The 22001-nt window shown below is 35.8% G+C and overlaps 1 protein-coding gene across 12 annotated transcripts in view; it reads left to right on the top strand.

The window, feature by feature from the left end:
• The window catches only part of Phf21a (PHD finger protein 21A), a 190221-nt gene that overhangs the window by 39576 nt on the left and 128644 nt on the right, over positions 1 to 22001 (top strand). For all 12 annotated transcript variants that reach the window (XR_013155339.1, XM_076847103.2, XM_076847094.2 and 9 more), the window contains 2 exons: positions 3708 to 3740; positions 6041 to 6106. Coding sequence is in view for 11 of the 12 variants with exons in the window: in XM_076847103.2 (XP_076703218.1) it covers positions 3708 to 3740; positions 6041 to 6106 (99 nt within the window). In the remaining variant the exon portion in view is untranslated. The remainder of the gene's footprint in view (positions 1 to 3707; positions 3741 to 6040; positions 6107 to 22001) is intronic.

The following is a 22001-nucleotide window of genomic DNA, read 5'->3' as shown; positions in this document are numbered from 1 at the left end:
GACAGAATGCCTTTTATTTAATTTGTTTATTTCTATGTGTGCTAAAGATCGAATCCAGTGGGCTGGGGCTGGGGCTCAGTGGCAGAGCACTCACCTAGCATGCACGAGGCAATGGGTTCGATCCTCAACACCACATAAATGTAAAATAAGATATTGTGTCTGCCTAAAACTTAAGAATAAAAAAAAAAAAGCTTGAACCCAGTGCTTCACCCATGCCAGGCAAGTACTCTGCCACTGAGCCCCATCCTTGATTTAATATTCTTTTTTTTAAGTTACCCTAAACCTAAATACTCTCTTAATAGTCACATTAACTGTCAGTTTCCCTGTATATTCAGCTACTGGGTTTGAACATAAACTTGATAGATTTTATATTTATTCTTAATATACAACATTTTGTGTACTAACAAATATTTCTATGTCAATTAATGTTTTAACATATAAAACATATAAGACATTTCACTCTAGTTACTTCTATTTTTGAAAAAAATGATTAATTTTAAATCCAAATGACATGTCTGCTTCATAAAACATTAGTTTTAGTAGGATATGGAGTAACCTACTCAATTGATGATCATGACGTATTCAGGGATGCTAGAAATGAGGGAGTAAAGGCATTGGTTGTAGAAGCCAGGCAAAAGGTATCCTTTGTTGCATTTCCAGTTACAGAATGAGATTAGGCTGGAATTAAGCTTACTGTATAGAGATCATATTATGAACCTGCCTGCTTTTGCTATAGAGGAAGTATATTTTTGATCTTTGTTTTCTTTTCTGAGGGGGGTTGATAGAGCTATGTATGTACATATTTAATGTTCAATAAATATTTATAATGGCCATCTTTTGGAAGGGAAGGCCCTTTTCTCTCCTCTCTTTTTTAAAAAAAATTTTTTTTAGTTGTAGATGGAATAAATACTTTTATTTATTTTATGTGGTGCTGAGGATGAACCCAGTGCCTTACTCGTGCTAGGTGAGTGCTCTACCACTGAGCCACAACCCCAGCCCCGTCTCCTCTCTTTCTTTGATTGTTTTGTAGATTTGATGGAGGTTTATTGAAACTTTCAGAGTATTTATTCCATATGGAATGGAGAATAGTTTGATGCAGAGGTTAGCAAACTTTTCTGTGAAGGGCCAAATGGTAGGATATTTTAGATTTTGCAGGTCATTTATAGTCTCTGTCACAATTTCTGTGCCCTATTATGTATAGACAAGTCAATCACAAATGGTTTGACTGTTTCATAAAATTATTTGAAAAACAGGTGGTGGGCCAGTTCGACCAATTGGCTGTCATTTACTTATCTTTAACATACAGTATATCCTCATGAAAAATTGTTGTGTTCTTATAATAAAGGGCAACTTTGATTATACAACATCAGCCTCAAGTTGCTGGGAGTTGGGGTGGTTTAAGTTACTCAGCTTGTCCACACTTAATCCTGATTGTCTAAAATGCTGTTTAACTGTACATAGAAAATTTGGTTTATTTATATCCTCCAGAGGTGGAGAGTTAGTAGGGTTATCAGTCAGTTTTTAGATTTCAGTGTCATGGAAGAAAAACCTTTTCAGCTTCAAAAAGATAATTTTAGTATGAATAGCCCGTTCTCTGGTAACCAAATCAGAGGCTTTTTTCATTGAAGACTATGGCTAGATTTGTAAAAATATATAATACCTTGTGTTTTGTTTTATTCCTTTTCTTTCTTTTTCTTTTCTTTTTTTGTGTGTGTGTGGGGGGGGGGCACTGGGGATTGAACCCAGAGTGCTTAACCACTGAGCTATATCCCCAGCCCTTTTTTTTTTAAATTTTTAATATTTATTTTTTAGTTTAGTTGGACACAATAACTTTATTTCACTTAATTATTTTTATGTGGTGCTGAGGATCGAACCCAGGGTCCCGCACTTGCAAGGTGAGTGCTCTACCGCTGAGCCACGACCCCAGCCCCCCCAGCCCTTTTTTTAACGTTTTTATTTAGAGCAGGTTCTCACTAAGTTGCTTAGGGCCTCACTGAGTTGCTGAGGCTGGCTTTGAACTCTTGATCTTCTTGTATCAGCCTCCTGAGGTGTTGGGATTACAGGCATGGGCCATTGTGCCCAGCAAACCTGTGTTTCAGTTCTGTTAACTCTTAGAATGTGTATTGTTATTACTGTGTAGGTTAAGTCTAGGATATAGAAGAGCTACTATTGTCAAATATGAAATAGAACATAGTGACATTCACTTTGTGTATTTGGAGGTCACATGATTGCAACCTCAGCTATCTAGAATATGTCTTAACGCCAGAAAGAAAGTCTTTTGTCCAATTAGAATTAATGTCAGAAGTCATTCGCCAGAGATTCAACATTTAACTCAAGGGGGATTTCTTAGGATTTTTTAGTCTATTCACTCATCTTAAAATTAGTCTAGTGAGTATATCACATGCTGATCAGAAGGACCAAGTTTAAGTTGGGGTTCAGGGCTGTTAAGTAGGAGACACAACAATAGTAGCAAGATTGCTAGCTGACTGCTTTATATTATAGACTGAAAAGATAAAAGGTAGAGATAACTTTTTTTTTTTTGGTACCTGGGATTGACAATAGGGGCTCTTAACCACTGATCCTCATCCCCAGCCCTTTTTATTTTTAATTTTGAGACAGAGTCTCTCTAAGTTGCTTAGGGCCTGGCTAAACTGCTGAGGTTGGCTGTTGCAGTGGGTCATACAAATAAGTTTTAAAGAACAAAGTTTTAAAGAACTTGCAATCCTCCTGCCTCAGCTTCCTGAAACACTGAGATTCACGCACCACCATGCCCTGTTTAACAACTCTTTAAAACAGCAAGACCTCTTTTACTGTAAGTGTCTTATTGTACTGTTTATAGTATAGTATATTAATTCATACTTTTGTTCCTCTAAGTAACAATAAGAGTTTGACAATTTAGAAGTGCCTTGTTACGATTTTCCCATTGTATGAAAAACTCACTTGGAAAATAGCTTATTCCTAGATACTTTCAGGAGTCAGCCTTCTGATATTCCTTTATCCTTCAATTTCGTCTGTTCATCATTATTGCTACCTTTGCAGCAGTGTTTTTACAAGTTGGGTACGTCAAATGTCGGGCTTCCTTTTCCTAGTAAAGGTCTCATTCTTTTTCCCAGAGGAGTATATATAGGCAGAGATTTGCATTATTCCTTCACTTTCTTGTTCTTAGATATTGAGTATCATTGGTCCACTGAATATATTCTTCCCTGAGGTCCCCTCTTACCTTGGTAGAAGACAGTGGCAAACTCACCCCTGACACCGGGCTTCCTCTGTTGTGAGAACCAGCCCAATACATCTGCCAAATCTGTACTCTGTTGTACCCAAACAGGCTGGTTTTGAATGGGTCTTTTCAGGTCTTGTGAGGACTTTAGACAGTGACAGCATGTTAGAGGGATGCCTAGCTTGTGAGCAGTCGCCTTCTTTAAATTGCTTTTTAAAAGCCACTGCCCTCTATCCCTGTCTCCATATTGAAAAATCAGGTACTTTTTCATTTCAAATGTAAAATGATAGTTTGGTTACTTTGTTTTTCCTATTAAGAAGAGTGCTTCATTAGCTTTTCACGTGGACACTAAGTTTTTTGTCTATTCTGATTGTAGTGGTGTTTTATTTTGTGTGTGAACTTAAAACCCTCAATTTGGGGGGCCCAAAATGATTAGCCCTACAGCATTAATATTTAAAACTAATGGTTCTTTTTTTCTTTTTATTATCAGAAACTGGTTGCTCAAATGAAGCAGGATCCACAGGTAAAATATTTTGCTATTTTCATTCGCTCAATTTTTAAATTAAAAAATAATTTAATAAAATGACCATAAAATATTCAAATATAGTTGGTCCTTAAGTTTTCAAGAACTCTTTCATGTCTAACAGCAAATATCTTTAGCACGTTGGTCTTCATGTTTTATGAGTTTAGAAAAATCCAGTCATTGTACTATTATATAGCTATCACTTCATCTTTGTTATTGTTAATTTGCTTTTATGTTCATTGCTCCAGGTATTTTGGGAGAAATATTGAGAGTTATTATTAATACTGTTCATATATTCATATATTGTATTTTTTGCAGTACTGGAAATTGATGCCAGGGGAGCTTTACCACTGAGCTACATCCCCAGCCCCTTTAAATATTTTGAGATTGGGTCTCACTAAGTTGCTGAGGCTGGCTTTGAACCTTGTGATCCTTCTGCCTTAGCCTCTCGAGTTACTGGAATTACAGGTGTAATCTCAGTGTGCCACCATACCTGGCAATATTCTTCATATAACTTAAACTTCATTTTCTTAAGCTCACTTAATTAAAACCAGAGTTTGTAAGGATTTCTTTACTATCAAAATTATTGAAAGTGGACCTAAATCATTCAGTTTTAGAATAAAATAATAAAAGTATTTAAATTTTTTTGAAAGAGCCATTCAAGAGGGTTTTAGAAATATCTTATATAATGTATGATCTAGAAAGGGTTAAATTTCTTTAAATTTTCATAGTTTTATTCTCTACTTCTGAAGAGAAATCTTCTCCAAAAGTTATCTTGTCCTCTGAAGATTTATATTTGTTACTCAGGCAGTGTTTCTTTTGCAACTATTAGACAGTGGGTCATACAAATAAGTTTTAAAGAACAAATTTGGGACTCAATTGTGTGAGTATTGGTATTTTAATGCTGGGATTGATAACTCACATTTAGTTCTGTTTGACAGTCGAACTTCCATGAGAAAGCTCTTTTTTATTTTTATTTCTGTGGTATATTTACAATTTAAGTTGGATTTAGGGAACCAAGAAGCCATAGATCCTGGATTAATAGGTCCTTTCATTAGCACCTGAAGTACCATTAGAAGCTAGCCTTTTTAATGTAGTTTGTGATCATGTAAAAATAGTCTTAACCAGAAGAATCTGAGGGGCAGCAATTTGTGAGACAACATTATAGGTGAACTCATTAGAAAAGCCTTTCATCAGATATAGTTTTAAAAGTTCCAATGGGGCTAGGTACAGTCATGCATCCTTGTAATTCCAGTTATGTTGGGAGGCTGAGGCAGGAGGATCTCAATTTCAAGGCTAGTGTGGGCAACTTAGTGAGACCCCATTCCAAAGTAAAAAATTAAAAGGGTTAGGGGTATAACTCAGTAGTAGAGTGCTAGCAAAGCATATGTGAGCCCCTGCATTCATTTCCCAGTACTGTCCAAAAAAAAAAAAATGTCCAAATGAAGTAAACTTTAAACTCCCTAGAGGGTGAGGATGTGTGCTCCAACTCTTAACAGCAGACCAGGCTGGATATATTAAGTGTATAAAACAAGTGTGTGTGAAATGATTGAGTAAAAGTAAGTCTCATTGGGCGAGGATGTGGGGATGGGGTTTCAGTCTGCTAGTAGGCTCTCCTGCTACACTAAACATTTGAAAACCTAAATTCCCCCCGCCCCACTTGAGTAAAAGGCAAGCATGCTCAGTGTATCTCATCTAAAATAGTATTCCTTTTTTTGATTCCTAGAATTTTAGAACTGAGAAAATGCCCTGGTAGTCAGTGTGTTAATTTGAATGATGTAGTGTGTTAAGGCAGTTTGAGTACTGACAGCTTTTCAAATCTAGGCTAAAATAACAAATGTACTTTACTAAATAAGGGAGAGGACAAGTAGAGAAAAACCTCTTATCTTTGTTGATAATGCTGCTGAGCATACAGTGTATGCACACTTATGACCTCCATTTTCCTGGTTTTGTCTGATTAGTGGAGCTTCGGGTTTTCTGTCAACTGATACATTCTAAAAAGAATAACAGCATTTTAGTAGCAAGGCACTTTTATAGTGCAAGAGGCTAAAATATAAAACAACTTGTAATTTTTAAAACAGCTGAAAGAATCTTCCCCTATTCTGGTGCTAGGAGCCCTACTACATTTAGGATTTCTGCATTAAGGGGTGATATTGTGTGTATAATTTAATGCATGACAAATTTGATTGGCTAAATGCTTAAGGTTGCTTCATCATTTGTAATACAGTATATAGTCTTCTTGTTACTATTCTGTTAACAAATGAATATCTTTCTCACAGATATTTTTTCTTTCCAATCAGAATGCTGACTTAAAGAAACAGCTTCATGAACTCCAAGCCAAAATCACAGCTTTGAGTGAGAAACAGGTAGGGAAGTTGGAGGGGGTTGGGGTGGTATTTTTAACATTGTGTTCTAAAGATATGTCTGCTCCAGGCTTCTAAGAGAGCTGCTATTTTTCCTCATGTGTGAAAATAAGTGTGGGCAGCCAGACTCGATTTTAATTTTGTTTGAGCTCTGTTTATCTATTTTTATTTTTGGTTGAAATCAGTCTCTAGAGTATCCCATGGGTATATGTTACTGGCAAACATCTAAAAGCAATGTGGCAGGCTGCCGTTAACTGTTAATTAAACTCTATAGTTTACCCATAGGGGAAGGGTACAGAAAGTTAGTGGGAGTGTGTGGTAGAGTCCTGTAGCTGCTGTATGTCTTACCTGTTGTAAAGGTTCAAACTGACATTTAATTTACTGAGAGAGAACAGCTGTTAAGTGGATCTCTAAATTCTAAGTATTGTCATATTTCCATGTTAATCTTATCAGATATTTACCTACTATTAAGCGAAAAAACAAGCAGAAACTTGTTAGACTTATTCTATATAGTGTCTTCCCTTTTCCCAAAGACATGTGGAAAGTATTGTTTGGAGTTTTTTGTATAATGACTTCCACTTCACCAATTCAGGCAGTTCCTGCCACCAGGTGGAGTGTGACAATTGATAGAACTTTAAGTAAATGTCTGTGGTGATCTGTTAAAGCATTTGATCTCATGTTTTTTTCCCCATCACTTTCTCTGGTTAAAAAGAGCATTTTCTGTCGCGTGATAGGTAAATATGTAGGATAAAGTGATTTGTAGTTGTTAGTTTATACTAGTGACATCTTACTGAAGATGAAATAATTTTTTGATAAAATAATTCTCAGTAATTGATTTTTATGTTTTTTAAAAACTTTCATTTAGTGAAATATGAGCAACGAATAATTTATTCCTGGAGATGTCTGATTGTGTCTGAATTGTTTTTTTTTTTCATTTAACTGAGGGGGAAATAAACTTTGAGAGGACTGTGTGGAAAAGATGAGTTAGCATGAGTTAAGTCTTCTTCCAGGTGGCGTGAACAACTGTTTTTTACTCCTCCCTTTTATTCTTATGCTTCCCCATCTTGTGTTCCTTACAGACAACTATAGGTGTTTTAGATAAGGGAAATGCCAAAGTAAAATCAGGAGGAAATGGGATTGGGGAAAACAATTTGTAAGGAAAAATACAGAGTTTGTTAATATATATTTGGCTCTGAATGCGATTCTGTTCTCTCAAGTCAAAATGATATGTGTTAGTGAAAGTATTCTAGCTTTAGAATACTGGTAGCGCTGCGACTCCTTGTAGTTTCAGGGTTAGTTTGACAAGATGCCAATGAGTGAGTCACTTTTGCTGAAAAATTCACGTGTTCCAGCAGAGAAAAAAGGTGAGAACTGATGAGTGGAATAGGGGGTTGGGGGATGCTGTTGCAGTTAGGCCAACCCAAGCTTACATTTAGGGAAAATGGAGCAATTAAAGAAAACGTTGCATTTGTTTGAAATTTTTGTTTGTGAGAACTAATGTAAAGATTTGGTTTATTATATAATTTCTGTTTTTAAAATTTTTCCTGCTGGGACCTCATTTAGTAGAAAATTGCAACCATCTCTGTTCAGTAACATAGTTCATCAGGTGGCAAATTCTGCTTGTTGGCTGAACTAAGTTTGGATTCTAGGAACTGGACTTAAAAATGTCTAATGTCAGGAAAACCTGAGGTATACAAGATAAAGAAAACTGGAGTCAGAAACAAAATGCAGTCTTACTGTTTTTATAGTATTTGCTTAACTGTTAAAACAGTCTTCTTGATGGAATAGGAAAATATCACTTTTAGGTAGGATAGTATTTGAAGGAAGCACAACTATAAAGTTTAAAAGCTGATCCTTCCTTGGGCTTATTTCCAACATGAAACATTGCTATTGCTAATTAAGCTGTAGTTTAAAATAGTTTCATTTTAGGACAGATTCCTAATACTTTATGCCTAGCTTTTTGTTTCTCCTTCTCAAAAGATCCACTTAGTCTCTGGCAAACTGATTTTTCTAAAATCTGAATTACCTTACTCACATGACTAATATTTAATTTAGCATTAATTTTTGGTTGTGAGAAAAATTAAAGCTTTGTAGTATGAAAAATAATGTCATATTCCAGAATTAATAACTATTAACTCTTTTTCCTATTTGCTTCCATTTTTTTATCTGTGTTTTTCTGTATTCATTTGAAAACATAATTATACAAGTAATAAATGCATATTTTCTCTTATTTGCTTTGTTTTCTTACAGTAGACACTTACTAGTTCTTATTCTTTTTTTTTTTTTTTTAGAGAGAGAGAGAATTTTTTTTTTAATATTTATTTTTTTTAGTTTTTCAGCAGGCACAATATCTTTGTTTGTATGTAGTGCTGAGGATCGAACCCGGGCCGCACGCATGCCAGGCGAGCGCGCTACCGCTTGAGCCACATCCCCAGCCCCCTTATTCTTTATTGTAACCTTAATCTTTGATGCTTTCTTCCTTAAGTCTAATTATGTAATGATGTACTTCATTTGGGAAAAGATGGTCTTTAATGAACATTCTTCATGGCTGAAACTCAGTGTATTTCACTGAACTATTGGTTATAAGGTTCTAGTTCTTTCAAACTGTAACTTGAGATTTCTAAATAAAAACCCTCAGATTTTGAAGTCAGTTTATTAATCTACAGGGCTGTAATTGGTGGTTGACAATTATAACTCAGAAAATACCCAGACTTGATTGGCTAGGTGAATTATATATCCATTAAATTTATGGTTTTAAAAACACTACTTAAAAAAACCCTACTTTAGTGGCAATGAAATATGCTCCTGATAAAATAAGTGAAACTGTGCATATAACTTTATATGCATTATAATCCCATTTTTGTGTTTGTGCATATGTGTGTGGGAATTAAAGTGTGTAGTGAAACAGTGTCAGTATAAAATGTTGAAAGGTGATGATTTGGGTTTTTTTGGGGGGGATACCTGGGGATTAAACTTGGGTACTTGACCACTGAGTCAATCCCCAGCCCTATTTTGTATTCTTTTTAGAGACAGGGTCTCTTGCTGAGTTGCTCAGTGCCTCACTTTTACTGAGGCTGGCTTTGCACTCGAGATCCTCTTGCCTCAGCCTCCCAAGCTGCTGCGATTACAGGCGTGTAACACCACGCCTGGCAAAAGGTGATGATTTTATAGGTGGTTTATTTTTTTCTGTATACTCCTTTGTAGATTTCCTAAATTCTCCACAGTAAATATATTTCCACTTTAGAATCAGAAATAAACAAATATTATTTTAAAGAAATTTTAATATTAACCTCTTCTCTGTGCCAGAGATAGTTAGCATCTAAAAATCTCATGACATTCTCCTAATAATATGTGAACCACTCTACTCAGAGAGTTCAATAGTAATAATGCTGAATTGTGGAAGCAACTGTTAGTTTCCTTAACAGGGTCTGTTCTTATTCTGCATTTCCCTATCTGCGCCCCCCCCTTTATTTTGTACTGGGGATTGAACTCGGGGGCACTTAACCACTGAGTGACATCCAGAGCCCTATTTTGTATTTTATTTAGAGACAGGGTCTCATTGAGTTGCTTAGTACCTTGCTGATGCTGAGGTTGGCTTTGAACTCTCGATCCTCCTGTTTCAGCCTCCTTAGCTGCTGAGATTATAGGAGTGGGCCACTGTGCCTGGTCCCCTATTTTTTACAGGCATTTTGGTCCTTTTCTTTTAAGAATAGATTGATTCTGATATTGGATCCAAAACTCTTAGTTGCTTTAGTTCTTGCTTTAATTCTAATTCCTTGAAGAAGCACTGGTGGTTTTATTTTGTTGTTGTTATTGTTTATTTTAATTGCATTGCCTGGGATCAAACCCAGGGTCTTTTGAAAGCTAGGCAAGTGCTCAACAATTGAGCTACACCACCAACCCAACCCAAGAGGCAATCTTAACATCACAGAGTTTGTTCTTTGGCCCTGTGGATATTCAGGGTTGTCATCGAAGTTGTATTCTTGGTTTCCCCTGGTTTTGAATGGTTTGATACCCGACTTCTGTTCACCTGGCAGGTTTTACATCACAGCTCCCACTGAGGAGCCATCCCTGAAACCCCTCATTTCAGTCAAAATCAACTATTCTGTCATAATCTCTCTTTGAACCTTTCCATTTTCCGTCATAGTTATGCCCTTTAAGATTAAGTTCAGCTGTGAATGACTGAAAACCTCAAGTAAACGTGGCTCCTGATAAAATTAAGTAAAAGTGTGCATATAACTTTATATGCATTATAATTTCCTCTCTCACACCTGAAAGCTCTGTGGGAGGACTCTGGCTGGGAGAGTGGTTCCACATTGCAGGGAACCCAGGCTCCTCCTATTCTGTTGCTCTGCCATTCTCAGCAAGAAGCTTCCACATCATAGTCCAAAATAGCAACTCCATCTGGTGAGAAGGGGGAAGACAACAAACGGCAATTAAGTATGGAAGTTGCATGTACCAATTCCAGTTAGGTCCCATTGAACTGAGCTTAGTCACGTGGCTTCAGCTAGGAGCAAGGAAGGTTGGGAAATGTGGGTTATTGTTGGTCATCATGGCCAGATAAAATTCAGGGACTGTTTTTGAGTAAGAAATGGGAAATAATTACTAGGGATAATTAGCAGTTTCTAATACTATAGCACATCACAGTTTGTAATTATATATCCATCTATAGGATTACTTTGGTATTTTTGTTTGTTTTATTTTGCTTATTTGTGGTGCTGGGGATAACACCCAGGTACTTGCTCACATCCTAGTGTTTGTCTTCCTTATTGAGTGTTAGTTTCTAGAATACGGAGAACATGTTTGTTGTACATTTTTTCCTTTTATATTTAGTATACTATTTAACAAATAATAGTATTTAGCACAGAAATATTTGTATTTCTTAAATGAATTTAACTGATCTTTTTCTCCACTTATAGATAATTCTTATTTTGTGGGAGTGAGTACCAGGGATTGAACTCAGGGGTACTCAACCACTGAACCACATCCCAGCCCTGTTTTGTATTTTATTTAGAGACAGGGTCTCACTGAATTGCTTAGTGCCTCACTTTGTTCTTGTGATTTCCTGCCTCAGCTTCCCAAGCTGCTGGGATTTCAGGTGTCCACCACCATCCCTGGCTCAGATAATTCTTTTTTATTTTAAAAACAGTGCATCTTGTTTTTATTTTTTAAAAACTTAATCTGTTATGAATATCTTCTTACATTTTAAAATGTTCTTTTAGAACATGATTTTTAATAGTTTCTAGTATTTAATTGCCTGGTTATTATATTCATAATTTTAAAAATGATTTTTCTATTATTTGATGATAGGTCATTTTCAGGTTTTTGTTTTGTTTTGTTTGCTATTATAAGTATTGCTGTGAAAATCTGTGTTTCTCTGATTGACTTAGGATAAATTCCTAGGTGTGAGATTATTGGGTGTACTGGTCAGCTATCACCATAACAATTCTACATGACAAACCAGTTTTATCGAGTGGCTTATAGCAGTTAAGTGTTTATTTTCATATTAGGTCTTTGGGGGTGGGGTTGATCTATACTGGAGTTGGCTGGACACCTCTGCTGTGGTTTGTGGGTTGACTAAGCTTGCTTCCAAGCTGCAGGTTTGGTTAGATCTACCCTAAATGTGTCATTCTGAGGTCTAACTTGAAGGGACAACAGCTACCTGGGGCCTCCTCATCCCTTGGTTTATCACCAGAGCACAAGACGTAGGCCAAATTACCAAAAAATACTTTAAGACTCTGCTGGCATTAGATCTTTAACATCTCATTAACCAAAGTCATGTGGCCAAGCCTTCTCTTGTAAAGGTACTGATAAAGGGTATGGGTATATCTAATTTTAAAGCAAGAAAATTGGAAACAATAATTCATCTACCATACTTGAGTATAAGAAAACTTGTACTACATTAAAAATAAACAACATGTTGGCAGAGGAGGCATGTGCTTATAATCCCAACAATTTGGAAGGCTGATGCTAGAGGATTGCAAGTTGGAGTCTAGCCTGGGAAATACAGCAAGACTCTGTATCAAAACCAACCAAAAAATCACCACCTCAACAAACCCTTCTACCATGTATTTCCAACTACCTCCAGAGAAGGCTCTTTCAGAGTAGTAGATTATGTAAGTACCTAGTTTTCCTCAGCAGATACCCATTGTGGGGAGAAAGCACTTCACAAATTTGGAAGATGGTTTAACACATTTTGTCCCATTGTCCCACATGTGGAACACATAAACATTTAAATATAGTATATAATATTCAATGTAATGATATAATAAGAATATAATTATGTTATAATATGATAATTATTATAATTATCATATTATATATAGGCTATAGACTATGATTTCCAATCTACTTTAATGTGCCTGTGTCAGCTTTGTTGAAATACTCACAGAATTGAAAACTTGGGACTTACGAGGTTAATGTGTACTTGATGCTCACTTGGAGACATTTTTCAGAGAATTTGCCAGTTTCCATGGAATAAATGTTTCATAGTATTCTGTAGAATTGCCTTTTTGATTTAAATTTTGTTTTTCTTTCACCCTTTTTTTCCTTCCTATTTTTTAGTGGCGGGGGAGGGGGAGAGAAAGAGACACCTCCTTTTGTAGCCTTTGATCTTTTTCTGCATGTTTGCTTCTCTGACTCTGTTTAAAATCTTTATTCTTTCTTTATTTTGTAATCTTTATTTCTTATAGATTGCTTTTACCCAATAGTAGATGAAATGCTTTCTGGATTTAATAAATAGTTGCCATTTGTGGAACCACTCTCAATTTTATATTTGAACTTATTTAGCAAAATAGATTCTGAAGTCTTTGGGAGAGAAGTTTCTGTCACTGCCATAACTAGTTATGTTTCTGATGCATAATTTAAGCATACTAGATGTATTAGTTAGCTTGGTGTTACTATAGTGAAATACTGAAGGCAATTAAGTTTGTAAAAGGAAAGATTTATTCAGCTCACAGTTTTAGAGAGGTCTGAGTCCAAGAGCAGGTGGCCCCCATTGGTTTGGGCTTCTGATGGGCGGAATATCATAGCAGCAGCACATGGGAGAGCAAGCCACTCACATTATGAGCCAAGAGGCAAGAGAAAATGAGGAGAGAGAGAGAATGACACTGGGGTTCCATAGTCCTGTTTGAGGGCACATCTCCAAAATGACCTAAAGGTCCATAGTACCTCCCAAAAGTGCCATCCTGGGGACCAAGCCCTTTAACACATGGGCCTTTGAGGGGCCTTATGCATATTCACACCATAGATAGCAATAGGTGATTTGAACATTGGAGTGGGTAGGAGGAGGGGCACCATGTATGTGATCCTTTTCTCTGTAACAGACTTGTTGACAGATGCAAGTTATTAAATGAGTTAATATATGGGTTTCCTTACTTATGGGATGTTTACATAATGCTTTTTAGCAGTTAGTGAACATGTACTTTATTAGAGTGCATCAGATTTTTTTTTGGTACTGAGTTCTGCTTAAATGAAAGTTGTATAAACTATAGTAAGCAAGTCTGGAAACTTGATCTAGAACATCTGGAACAGTCTGTTCTGCATTGCTACATGACTCACCTTACAACACTGTCTGCAGTGAACCCATGCACACTTTGTCCTCTAGTCTTTATTTGTGGTTCTTGGATGTACTTTATTGTTACTTCAACCTGAGTGTTTTTCTACCTATTATCTTTAAAGGTAGTGTTTTTCTACCTTTAACCAAGGAACACCTTCTACCTTTCATTTACAGGACAGTATGTTAATAGTAATAGCTACACAAGAAAATTTGGAAATAGCTATGAATAAATCAGGGTGCATTAACAAGGGGTACATAAGTGTTAGCTATCTATGCATTTTATGGAATAGTATGTATCTGTTAAAAAATGTGTGTGCTTAACTAAATGGTAAAATAATGGTAAGCAAAAAGGCAAATTGTAAAATATGTACAGTTTAATTCTATATTTATTTAAAATACAAAATACTAAAAATCATTTTTGTGTTTATGCATTCATGGTCATTTATACTTGAAAATATAGGTGGAAAGTCTAGCTATCTAAAATGATTTACACGAACCATTCACCGTGACTACTTCTAAGAAATGGAATTCAAGATAGTGACCAAGGGAAACTTGGTACTTTTGACCTTCTCTTTTTATTATTTAAATTTATTTTTACAAGGACTATATGTTAATCTTTTAAACTATTAAAGTATAATATAAGTACAGAAGATTACACATCTCAATATGTATTTGTATATATGCACATATGACTCGAATATATTTTTACAAATCGAAACATCTGGGTAATTGGTACCCATATCAGTAATCAGAATATTAACATTATCACAGATACTCCTTTGTGCTACCTTCATTTCACTACTTCCTCCACCAGAGAAACAAGGATTGTGACTTAGCACAGACTAATTTTGCCTGTGTATGAAGTCAAATAGTGTGTCCTCTTCTCTGTCTGGTGTATTTTGTTTAACATTATGTTTATCAGATTACATCTATTTCTTTAGAAGTTTAAAAATTTATTTTTAAAATAATTATAGATTCATAGGAAATTGTTTTTTTTTGAAATTTTTAAGTCTAACTAAGGAAAAAATGTTTGTCATCTCCTGGATTTACACACCCTGATATCATGCTTTCTCTTTAGTGAACTGATAGTTTCTTGTTCTGTGACTCTTCTGTAGCCCTTATCTGTAACTGTATGTCACTCTCCCTGTCTAGATTGTGAGCCCCTGTGAACTGTGTTCTCTTGACCTTTATACAGTGTGCATACCTAGTGCTTCACACACAATGCGGCTTCACATTCGTTTAAAAAAAAAAGTAGCAGGTTCTAGTCCTGGCTGTGCCATTCACTAACAGGATTTGTGTCTACTGATGTTCTCTGAGCTGTTTTCCTTATCTGCAGTGTGGACATTATAATTGTATCAGTTCAGGTGCTTTTAGTTGTATGTAATAGAAAGCCCAACCAAAAGTGCTTGGAACAATTGGCGGACTTAACTAATTCCTGTAATAAGAAGCTGTTAAGAATTGCTCAGTTCACCAGGTCAATAACACCATCAGGACCAATGCTCTCTAGTCATGTTTCTTCTCAGTTTGTCAGCAAGCAGTTTTTCTCATCACAGGATGGCCGCTGAAGCTCAAGTCAGTACCAACATTTTGGGGCAACCCCCCCACCCCCCACCCCCCACCCCCGCAAAAAAAAAAGAACCACTCTTAAATGTTTCTTCCTTAGAGCAAGGAAAACTTCAATTAGAATTCTTTCAACAGACTTTGCATCACTTTGACCACAGTTCTGTCAGTTAAGTACCCAACATTCCTTTGCTCTGAAAAAAAGAGACCTCCAAATCTTCAGCTCCCTAATTTGTTACCTTTTCTTGGCAGGACTTAATGTACTGAAGCTGGAGATTTGCTTCTCAAGCATTTGGAGGCTAGATAGCCAAACAGAATTATTTTTTGCTCGTAAGGAAGCAGCAGTGTTATAGCTTTTTTGTCACCATGACCAAAATACCTGAAAGGCACAACTTATAAGAGGAAAGGTTTATTTGGGGCTCACAGTTTTAGAGGCCTCAGTCCATAGATAGCTGATCCATTCCTCTAGGCCCAAGGTGAGGGAAGGACACTGGGAAAGAAGCTGCTCCCATGGTGGTGGGGTCAGGAAATATGAGGGAAAGAGATCACAGAGAAGATGAACCCTTCCAAACCCCCCTGCTCCCTGCACCCCTGATTCTTCCAGCCATGCTCCACCTGCCTATAGTTACCACTTAGTCCATTCAAACCAGAATGGACTGATTAGGTCATAGCTCTCACAGTCCAGTCATTTCACCACCAGACATGCACAGAACCAGGAGCTGGGGGTAGAGGGTGGGAGACCTCATATCAAAACTGTAATCGTCTGTGTGTCTGTCTTTGGAACACCTTTTTCTCTACTCAAGTAAATTAAATACAGTATATAGCTGAAGATGCGTGCATGCTGAAATACTATAAATTATATCATTAGTGCTAGTTATATCATTAGTGTTACTGGCTTTGTGGATTATTTTAGAAGTCTCCCTTTCTATATCTCGCCTGATGATCTGCTTTTAGGATAAGGAAAGCAAAAATAATTTTACTATTCCTCAAAACAATATAGCATTAGAATGAAAATATATTACAAAAAATAAGATAACTTATTTCAAATGTGAATTACAAATTACTTCAAATTTTTTTGAATATTTTTAAATTGTTTATAAACTATCATTATCATCATTAATATTCCATGCCTTTGAAACATGATTTTGATTAATAATATCTTCATATCTGTGTTCTTTAGAAAAGCCGTAATTTATCAAACTCATCATATTTTTTATTTTTGGTTTTTTAAAAATGTTGGATATTATAAATGATAGGCCAAATCACAAATTCCTTCATTTCCTTTTCCTGGAAGATTAGGGTGAAAGAACCAGGCCGGAAGAAATAGTTTGCTCCTTAACCAGGCTCTTCTCTTGGTGGCTGGTTAGATGAGAGGCTGTCCTATGAAATCATCTTTTCAGAAGACATGTTCCCCAAAGTTGATACACTCCAGGTTTAGGAAGCGAGTGTTTGTGTGAATCAGCAAGGTTTGGCTCACCTTTTTCAGACTAGCTCTTTGAAAGTGACAGAGTGATTATTAGTTTCTGTCAGTTAAGTACCCAATATTCCTATTCCTTTGCTCTGAAAAATGAGGCCTCCAAAATTTCAGCTCCCTAATTTGTTACCTTTTCTCCCACTACCGCTCCACCCGCTTTTGAAAGAACACCCCCCCCCCGCCATAACAAAGGATATCATTTTGACCAAGGAGGACATTAAAGATAGATATCAGAGTTCTGAACTTAATTCTCCTTATAAGCAGCAAATGATAATTACTAGCCTGGTTTTATCTAGTGTTTTTTTTCATCCTATGTAGCTATTGGGGGAAAAAAAAAAGAAGGTAAAAACACTTGACCAATGGAGCCAAGAAGCACAGACAAACTTATACTGAGAAATTATAGTGCCTGAAGGAAAAGAATTATTGAAATTGGGGAGTGTGTTAACCAATGGAACTTGAAATTTGTTTTCCTGAGTGTATGATCTCATTTATTCAAGTGTAGAAGTTTGTCCTGAATTTGAGCCAAGTTCACAGTAAGATTTTGAGTTAATCTATGATTGCTATTAATTAAAAATAAGATAATAAGATAATAGGTTTACTGTTTTGAAAAGCATATGTCATTTTAGTTCTCATACCAACCAATAAAACAATAAAAACCTACATTATTCAGCAATTCACTTTTTTCATGGAATGAAAAAATTAAAACCAAAAAAAAAATACAAAAAAACTGGGTAAAATAAAATCTTCCAGACTATTATTCACACCTAAAACCCCAACTAAAGTCAAGGCAGGGAAAGGTAACAGTGGGAAGGCATTTACAAATTGTGTCATGAAAACTTATCAACACTTTTCTTACTCTCTTCTGTTAGTCCTATGATGTGAACTCATGTGATGAAAGCATTTGTGGTTATCAGAAGTCCTGCCCCTCTTGGTGTGGTGGTGCCTGCTGGTAGTCCCAACTATGAGGAAGGCTGAAAGTTTGAGGCCATTCTGCCAGTTTAGCAAGAGCCTGTTTCAGAATAAAAAATAAAAAGGGCTGGGGGTGTAGCTCTGTGATAGATCACTTGCCTTACATGCTGGACACCCTGAGTTCCATTGTCTCCCCCCAAAGGAAGTACTATCTCTCAGCCTCATTGGCTGCTAAAAGGTGATAAAATTATGTACAATTCTTTTTACATTTCTAGTATCCATGTTCATAACTTAATTCCTCTAATATTTGCTTGCTTAATTATCTTCTTTTTTTAGGGATTTAAATTGTTTTTGTAATTAGTTATATATGATAGTAGAATGCATTTATGCACTTTGATATATCATACATAGATGGGATATAATTTCTCATCTTTCTGAGTGTACATGTTGCAGAATCATAGTGGTCATGTAGTAACATATATACATAAAGTAATAATGTCTGTTTCATTCTGTTATCTTTTCTATCTCCACATCCCCTCCCTTTCCCCTCACATCACTTCCCTCTACCTAATCTAAGGTAATGCTCTTCTTCCCTAGTGTCCCCTGCCTTATTGTGAATTAGCATTGGCATTTGGTTTTATGGGATTGGCTTGTTTCACTTAGCATGATATTCTCCAACTCCAACTATTTACTGGCAAATGCCATAATTTCTCTCTTCTTTAAAGCTGAGTAATATTCCATTGAGTATATATACCATATTTCCTTTATCCATTTCTCTATTGAGGAACATCTAGGTTGGTTCCATAGTTTAGCTATTGTGAATTGAGCTGCTATAAACATTGATGTGTTTGCTGTAGTATGCTGATTTTAAGTCCTTTGGGTGTAAACCAAAGAGTGGGACAGCCGTGTGAAATGGTGGTTCCATTCCCAGTTTTCTGAGGAATTTCCACACTGCTTTCCATATTGGCTGCACCAGTTTGCAGTTCCACCAGCAATGTATGAGTGTACCTTTTTCACCACATCCTCGCCAACATTTATTGTTGCCTGTATTCTTGATGATTGCCATTCTGACAATAGTGAGATGAAATCTTAAGAGTAGTTTTGATTTGCATTTATCTAATTGCTAGAGAAGTTGAACACTTTTTCATATATTTGTTAACTGTATATCATTTTCTGAAAAGTGGTCTGTTCAGTTTGTTGGCCCATTTATTGATTTTGGTTATTTGTGGCTTTTTTTGGTGTTAAGATTTTTGAGTTCTTTATATATCCTGGAGATTAAGGCTTTATCAGAGGTGCATGTGGTAAAGATTTTTTACCAATCTGTTGGCTTTCTCTTCATGTTATTAATTATTTCCTTTGCTGAGAAGAGGCGTTTTAATTTAAATCCATCCCATTTATTGATTCTTGATTTTATTTCTTGCACTTTAGGAGTCTTGTTAAGGAAGTCACATCCTAGGTCAATGTGGTAAAGATTTTTCTTCTATTAGGTGCAGGGTCCCTTTTCTAGTGCCTGAGTCATTGATCCATTTTGAGTTGATTTTTGTGTAGGGTGTGAGAGGTTTAATTTCATTTTGCTACGTATGGATTTCCAGTTTTGTTAGCACCATTTGTTGAATAGGCTATGTTTTCTCCAGTGAGTGTTTTTGGCACCCTTTTCTAGTATGAGACAACCAGATTTGTGTGGTTTTGTCTCTGTGTCCTCTATTCTGTATCATTAGTCTACAAGTCTATTTGGATGCCAATACCATGCCATTTTTGTTATTACAGCTCTGTAGTATAGTTTAAGGTCTGGTATTGTGATGCCTCCTGCTTCATTTTTCCTGCTAAGGATTGCTTTAGCTGTTTTGGATCTCTTATTTTTCCAAATAAATTTCATGATTGCTTTTTCTGTTTCAATGAAGAATGTCACTGGGATTTTAATAGGAATTGCATTAAATTATCTTCTTTAGGTAAAAAGCAAACTCTTTTTAGCTATTATTTCATAGTATCCTTCTGAAGAGAAATTATTTAGTTCTCCAAAGATGGAAAGACTGCTATGATTCTCCAGAGCAATGATCGGTAAACTGCAGCCTGTACTTGGTCCAAATCTGGCCAACTGCCTGTTTTTACAAATGAAATTATTGGAATATAGCCTTACTCCTTCATTTATGTATCCTCGATGACTGCTTTCTTGAGCTACAATGGCAAGTTAAGTAGTCTCAACAAAACCTTAAAAGTACAGCCTTATAGTAAATACTGTCTGGTTGTTTATAGAAAGTTTACCAGTCTCGTTGTAGAGAACTTTTTAACTGGAGAGGCACTCGTCTCAGAGGTAGTAAGCACAGTCTAGGCCAAGTGAGTGCTACACTTGAAAGTAGGGTACATGCTGAGTAATGAGAGATTCCCTATACACAGTTTTCAATTCATATATATATATATATATATGTATATATATATATATATATACACACACACACATATACACACACACACACACATACATACACACATACATACATACATATATATATATTTTTTAGTCACTTTTATTTTGGGCTTTTTTGGTCTCTGTTTCCTTTTTCTCTTATACATTAATTTAGGCATAATTAATATAAACTCTACCTCAAAGAATATTTTTTGTGTTTGTATGTGCTGCTGGGATTGAACCCAGGAAGAGTCTGTTTGGGTGGTGTGACATCATCACCACCATCAAAATAATGAACATATTCATCACCTCTGAAAGTTTTCTTTTATTCCTTGGTGATCCTTCTTTTCTTCCCCTAACCCTGTACCTAGGCAAACACTGGTATATTTTTTGTCACTGTAGAGTAGTTTGTCATTGTAGAGTAGAATTTTAAAAATGAACTTAACATAGTATAAATTCTTTGGATTAGTTCCAGGTTTTAGCTATTAAAAATAAAACTACTGTGAACATTCATACAGAAGTCTTTGTATGGAGATAAGCTTTCATTCCTCTTAGGTCAGTGTAGCAGTGTATTTGGGTTGTATGGTAGGTATATTTCTAACTTTCTAAGAAACTGCCAAAATATTTGCAAAATGGTTATACCATTTTATATTCCCCACTGCACATTCTTAGCACTTCATTCTTAAATACGAACATAGCCAAGAATCACCATTTTTATGAAAGTCAGAACAGACATAGAGAATTGGAAGACACAGTTCAAAATAACAAGTTTAGGTCCTCAGATCAGCAAGAGAAGGTATTGTGTATATGCAACAGAACAGGACACTAGGAGTAAAGGAATAATTAGAGGGAAATAATTCTTGGTTTAAAAAAGACTGAAAAAGAAAATTGAAATCATCTTTGAATAAATAAATGAAAGAGACAAAGGGATGGACAATAGAAGAACGAAAAATTTTAGTAGGATTAACACACATTTGTGCCTAGACTAATAATAGTTCTGAGACAAGAAAACAGAAAATAGAGGAGAGAAAATCATCTAATAACAATATAGGGAAATTTCCCATAAGGGAGGCCATGTATTCCAAATCAATAGAATCCACTGTGTACCTAATACTGTGGTACATTGTTGTCATACCAAGGCACATCATTGTAAAACTCCATAAAAACAGAAATAAAAGATCTGAAAAGTTTCCTCAGAGAAAAATACAGTTGCAAATGGGAATTGGAAATCAGATGGCATCCATATTTTTTAGTAACAGAGAAAACTAGAGGTTATAGTAATGATGGCTTTAAAAATTCTAGAAAACAGATCCAGGTCCAATGGCACATGTCTGTAGTCCCAGCTACTTGGGAAGCTGAGGTGGGAGGATCACTTGTGCTTATAGTTTGTGACTAGCCTGGACAACACAGTGGAAGTCTTATCTCAAAATACAACAAGAAGAAAAACCCAAACAAACAAAAATAAATATATCACAAATAAATATGTATTTTTTAAAATTCTGAAAAATAGTGATTTCCAATGTGATAGTCTATTATCAGTCCATTTGTTGATTAAGTCTGGGGTTGACTGGAAATGTTATTAGACAGTATGGTCACAAAACTTACCTCCCAAGCATTAACTTACCTCCCATGCAAAACTTACCTCCCATACCCTTTTGAGGAATCTACTAAAGGGTGTTCTTTGGATATTCTCCATCAAAACAACAAAGTAAACCAATAAAGATGAAGACAAGGATCCAGGAAACGGAGAATCCAGTACAAAAGAGATGAAGAAAATCTCCTGTTTGATGAGGGAACACCTCAAATGACTGTTGTATAAAAAGTTTAGAAAATAGCTAGTTCAGGTTGGAAAAGAAAACGGAAGACTACAGGAAAGACATAGATAGTCAAGAGGGTGGTGGGGACTAACAGGTCATTTGATGTGTTTTGACTGTTATTAAGAGATTTTTTATAGATTCTTTGAAGATATGGGGGAGAATTAATGATAGGAATA

The sequence above is a fragment of the Callospermophilus lateralis genome, chromosome 2 (assembly GCF_048772815.1).
Source record: "Callospermophilus lateralis isolate mCalLat2 chromosome 2, mCalLat2.hap1, whole genome shotgun sequence".
Lineage (NCBI taxonomy): Eukaryota > Metazoa > Chordata > Mammalia > Rodentia > Sciuridae > Callospermophilus > Callospermophilus lateralis.
Note: the sequence above shows the minus strand (reverse complement) of the source record. Positions and strands in the feature narration are given on the sequence as shown.